The 6,000-nt window shown below is 39.1% G+C and overlaps 1 protein-coding gene across 2 annotated transcripts in view; it reads right to left on the bottom strand.

Annotated features, from left to right (window-relative positions):
* PCNX1 (pecanex 1) overlaps positions 1–6,000 on the bottom strand; it is a 171,595-nt gene that overhangs the window by 59,449 nt on the left and 106,146 nt on the right. For both annotated transcript variants that reach the window (XM_007469296.1, XM_007469295.1), the window contains 3 exons: positions 2,574–2,606; positions 839–1,010; positions 204–314 (listed from right to left, as the gene is read on the bottom strand). In XM_007469296.1, the coding sequence (XP_007469358.1) occupies positions 204–314; positions 839–1,010; positions 2,574–2,606 (316 nt within the window). The remainder of the gene's footprint in view (positions 1–203; positions 315–838; positions 1,011–2,573; positions 2,607–6,000) is intronic.

Below are 6,000 nucleotides of genomic sequence, written 5' to 3'. Positions count from 1 at the left end.
TTTCCCTAAAGTAGCAGCCTTGAATATTTTTTCCTATCTACAAATTAATTCCTGTTCAGTCTTTAATTATTAAATAAGTGCCTTTTTCTTTCTAATTACAATTCTAAAATAAAAACTGGAAAAGTAATTTAATGTTCAGTTTATTACTTAATGATCTGTAAAAGTAATACTGTAAACTGTAATTTTTATAAAGAAGTACTCACCATTACCACCAAAGATATGGATATCCAATTGTTCACAAAGGTACATTACAAATGTATTCACCTGAGGCAGGAGACCGATGAAAAATACTATTGGGAAACAGAGTGTAAACACTATAGAAGGAAAGAAAAGCAAGTTAAAAACAGTATATCACATCCATCCTTTTGTTCATCTAAGATCATAAAATAAATAATAAAAAGAAACCCAAAATTAATATAAATTACTAAGCTAGTTTCTTAAAGTTGCTTAAAACTACAAACCAAATTTCTTAAAATATACCATTTTAAATTATTTCTCTCTAGATAACTGCCTGAATATTAAATAATCTTTCCAACTATAAACAACAGCTTTTAAAATTAATTCAACTGTTTTCACATAATAGGAACCTGAGATCCAAAGGAAATCTTTCATTCCATCTCCTTCAACAACAGAAGAATTACTATAATATTTGTTCATCATTAGCTTTTTTCATTCCTAACAGCCCTATAGTTTTGTTCCTCACTGAGAGGATGGCAATAAACAGCAAAATAAACCCAGTACAACTATTTTTATCTATATAATTGATCTATTTATCAGTGAATGGTTTGTACACAAATAAATTAACATAAAGATCTAAGATACTTTAAAGATGACTCACCTATAACTAAATCCCTGGCTGATACAAGCACCAGCGGATTGGTGAAAGTTATTCCGTATAATTTGAACTTGGTTGTAGTAAGGTTTCTACTACCATAATCCAAGAGCCAAATAAGACCACAACACAAACAGAAATAAACTGGTCTACTGTAGGCAATGATACGATTATGACCCTGAAAATGATATTAAAAAAGAAGTCAGTTTATTTAATTTGAAGTGTCACAACTAGCTACTGAGATCTTTGATGGCTTATATTCTAAGGATTCAAAATGCTTCCATATGGAGGTCAGGTTTCTGACTGTGGCAGAAGGGAATTACAAATAAGGATAGGAGGAAGAACAGAATAAACCCCATGATAATTGAATGAAATTAAGTATCAGTATGAACTCAGTATTTTTAATATGCATATAAATAGATAGGTATAAGAATAAATGTGTGTATATACATGTATGTGTGTATCTTAAGTGTATACATGTATTTTTCTAGCTTTATCCACTGAGAGGACCTAGAAGCAATGACATTCTAGTAATAAAGATTACTAGCATCCAGCTCTTAGTTTATAAATAACATTATCCACTAAAAAGAACTAAGGATCCACAGAGAAATGGCTGGTTTCAGGCTAGGGTCGGGAAAGTATAAGATGAGCTTGGAACAAATAATTGTGCCCAAAAGGAAGAAAGTACTTTTAAAATGATGAAGGAATGTCAAAAGGACACAGAAGGCAGCTTGATGGGCTCCCAATGGCCAAATCAGGAACAATTTGAGCATCAAAATAATGATAGTAACATTACTGTCCATTTAATAAAACAAGAATCCATGAATCCACACCAATATAAACAAAAAGGGAAAGTTCTTACAGTAAAAAGTCAACTTATAAATGTAGAAGGTCTGATGGAGCTAAAAAAAATCACTATTTGGCAACCATCAAATGATAACTGATTCAGGCAAGAAACATCAATAGATACTAAAAACAACTGGGCAGAGGTTTGCAGGGCAACAGGACACATACACAATCTCAAAGTATCTCCTATGATATACTTATTAACTACAAGAGAAAAATGGTAACATTACTGTAGAGTATTGGTTCTCAAGGGAGTGGGAGGGGATTCTGCCCCCCAGGGAACATATGGCAATGTCTGAAGACTTTGTGGTTGTCACAGTTGGGGTGAGGGTGCTATTGGCATCTAATGGGTAGAAGTCAGATAAAATGCTAAACAGCCTACAATGCACAGGACAGATCCTCCCCACCCCCAACTTTCAACAAAGAATTATCCAGCCCAAAATGTTAACATTGCAGTGTTTCAAAAACACTGCATACACTAACTACCCTTAGCCAAAAAATCAAAGTTAACATCACCAGTAAAAGCGTAAATTGACATTATGTGCTTCTGGATATGATGAGTTACGAAGAGCACAGCATTTCTGTAATATTCCTACCAAAAAAGCACAGCCTGTACCTAATAAAGAAGAAATATCAGACAAAGTCACATTGAAGGTCATCTGTCTACAAAATTACTGGCCTGTACCCATTAAAAATGTCAATATTGTGTGAGACAAATACTGAGGAACTGCTCTAGATTAAAGGAGGCTAAAAAGAACAAATGCACTATCAGGGACCACCTATTGCCAGTGAGAAAATAATAACATAAATCTTAGTTCAGTCTGACATATGACCAAAAAAAGGCTTTGAGGAATGTTAAGGAAACACAAGTTACAGGTGTATTAGAGTGACTTACATGTCTGGGAGAGGAAGAATCTGGTTGAACACTCTAAAAAAGAAAGACAGATTATACTACTGAAGACCTGGTAATTTTACATTAACTTCCAAAATGCCTGAAATAATTTCAAGTAAATATCCCATAGCTAAGAAATGACCTACATTAATTCTGTTGAAACATCAACAGAAGACAAAACATCAGCTCCAGATACTGATGTCACTGATATTAAAACATCTCAAATCTTTCCTCACTCTTGATACTTACTATGATTAATTAATAATCTGCATCTAGCTTAATGTTTCTGAAGTGGCATATAGCAGATAGATCTGTCCTACTACTTGGCTCATTACAACACCTAAGTACAGTTAAGGTAGAATGCTTTCTCACGGCAACATCACTCCATTCAGGAAATGCACAAAATATGGGTTAGCTTAAAAGAAGGATTCCAGTTCTGCCCACAAATTCCAAACTTACTAAACAATTCAATGGTAGTTGTGTTAAATATATTCTCTGCATTTTCACATCAAACTCATCAAATTAGTTAAGCTGTATCCTTCTAAGAGACTTTAACAACTTTCCATAAAAATGTTCAAAATGTATAGTGCAGCTACCTCCCAAATCATGACTTTTCTCCAAAGTTGCTGTTTATTTTCAATAGCATACCAAACAGTTTCACTAGGATGGTCTATCACCATCCTACAATTCTACACTGGACTAAACTCACTGAGCTTGGCATGTGGCCCGTGGCTGGATCGGAGACCAGACAATCTTTTCACTCTTTCAATTCGAACATCTATCCTCCTAAAGCTCTGTTCCCGCCTTTCTTATTTCTGTTTATGATATTACTATTCTTCTAATCAACTAGATTTTAAAAATCTGAAATAGTTTAAAAAATCTCAGTCATCCTTTGCCTTTTCCATATCTAACCATATTAAGCAGTGGACAAAATTAACAGGATATGGGACAGTGGATCCAGGGAATGAATTTAAATGGCTTAGGGCAATAAAGGGATGGATTAAGGGGAACTGAAATGAAAAGCAAGAAGAAAGGCCAGAAATTGTAACACAGAGTCACCAAATTTAATCAGAGGTACTTAGTCACTGTCATTAGAGGTAAAGAAGGAAGAGCAGAGGCTCTAAGATCTGGGTTGGTATACAACTATCAAAAGCAAAGGAACTGGAGCAGAGTCAAGATGGCGTACTAGGAGGAAGCGGAATTCTTGTCTCCTCACAACTGGGCACCTACCAGGCACCTGTGGGGGGGGCACCTAAGGGGACGGAAGGAACCCCAAGTGACTGGGTAGGACGTGGCACATGGGAGGAGTGAAGGGGGAGAAGTAGAGGTAGGGCGGGGCTGGCACCCCTGAGGGGTGGCTGGGGGAGGGGAAGGGATCCCAGGCCCAAAGGGGGAAACTGGGGAACCATTGGGAGGGCAGAGGATCCAAAGGGAGCATGGCCAGCTTTCCCCTGCCCACTTGGACCCCCAGAAACCTGTTGAGATGCCGAGCCTGATCCTCTGACCACCTAGGCCCCCTCCAGCCATGCGGGTCCTGAGGGAGTGGGAGGGAGGGAAGGGGGAGCAAAAGTAAAGGCCAGACCTCTGGGACTGGCACCCCTGAGGGGTGGCTGGGGGAGGGAAGGAATTCCTACACCCAGCAGGACACACCCACAGTTAGGGGTCCAGCAGCAATGGGGGAGACCCTGGGAGAGATGGTGGGGGAGGTGCACGAAGGAACAGAAGGGAACGGGGCCAGTGCTTTCCCTGTCCACTTAGGCACTGGGAAGCCTGTTGGGCTCCAGGACCTAATCCTCTGCCCTCAGAGCCTCCCACCTGCCATTCAGAGCCCAAGCCCTGCCCCTACACCCCCACCCAGGGCCCCAACTCTACACTCAGAGACCCCCTCCAATGAGCTGGGCCTAAATCCCACCCACACACCTTCACTCAGGGCCCTACCTCCAAACTCCGGAACTCCACTCTCCAGAGGCAGTCCTTTCCACATGCTGCCTCCCCCCTTCTGCCAGGTGCTAAGCACCGGCCCCGCCCCACACTTGAATGTCACCCTGCCTAGGCCCTGCCCCACGCTCAAACATCACCCCCCCGCAACCGCCTATGTCCCACCCCACCCTAAACCCAACCCCTGCCTAAGTTCCACCCCCCAACTAAACTCCACCCCCATAGACAAGGCTTTTTTTTTTTCTTTTCTTTTTTCCTCTTTTAGATTAGGGTTCTGTTTTAAATTGTTGATTCATTGTTGTTGACTTTTTAATTTTTCCTAATAAATCTTTTATTTTCCTGATTTTATTTTATTCTTTATCCTTTGTTAGTGATCTCTCCTTTTCGCTTGTGCCCTCCGCCCTTTTTTTTCTGCTGTGGTTTTATTTTACCCTGTTGCAGTTGTTTCAATAATACTTTTATTTTTCCTAATATATTTTTTAACTTTCTAATTTTATTTTGCTTTTTATTCTTTGATACTGTACTGCTCCTTTTTTTTCTTTCTTTCTTCCAGTTTTTTATCTCTCTCTTTTTTTTTTTTTACCACGCCATGAATTTTGCAGGATCTTGGCTCCCAGGCCAGACGTTGGGCCCAAGCTCTTGTGGTGGGAGCTCTGAGTCCAAACCACACTAACAGAGAACCTCAGACCCCAGGGAGTATCAATCAGAGTGAGGTCTCCCAGAGGTCCTCATCTCAGCACCAAGACGCAGCTCTATCCAACTGCCTGCAAACTCCAGTGCTGGATGTCTCAGGCCAAAAAACCAGTAAGACAGGAATACAGCAGCACCCAACAACAACAAAAAAAAAGCAAAAAATTATGTTACAGATGAAGGAGCAACATAAAAACCTACAAGGCCAAATAAATGAAGATGAAATAGGTAACGTACATGAAAAAGAATTCAGAGTAATGATAGTAAAGATGATCCAAAATCTCGGAAACAGATGGAGAAAATACAAGAAACATTTAACAAGGATTAGAAGAACTAAAGAGCAAACAAACTGTGATGAACAACACAATTACTGAAATTAAAAATACTCTAGAAGGAACCAATAGCCTAATAACTGAGGCAGAAGAAAGCACAAGTGACCTGGAAGATAAAATGGTGGAAATAACTGCCAGGGAGCAGAATAAAGAAAAAAGAAGGAAAAGAATTGAGGACAGCCTCAGAGACCGCTGGGGAAACATTAAACGCACCAATATTCGAATTATAAGGGTCCCAGAAGAAGAAGAGAAAAAGAAAGTGTCTGAGAAAATATGTGAAGAGATTATAGTTGAAAATTTCCATAACATGGGAAAGGAAATAGTCAATGAAGTCCAGGAAACAAGGAGAGTACCATACAGGATAAACCCAAAGAGAAACACGCTGAGACACATATTAATCAAACTATCAAAAATTAAATACAAAGAAATAATATTAAAGCAGCAAGGGAAAAACAACAAAAAACATACAA

This window comes from Lipotes vexillifer, unplaced genomic scaffold (genome assembly GCF_000442215.2).
Source record: "Lipotes vexillifer unplaced genomic scaffold, Lipotes_vexillifer_v1.1 scaffold684, whole genome shotgun sequence".
Classification (NCBI taxonomy): Eukaryota; Metazoa; Chordata; class Mammalia; order Artiodactyla; family Lipotidae; genus Lipotes; species Lipotes vexillifer.
The sequence above is the reverse complement of the archived record's forward strand: the minus strand, read 5'-3'. Positions and strand labels throughout refer to the sequence as shown.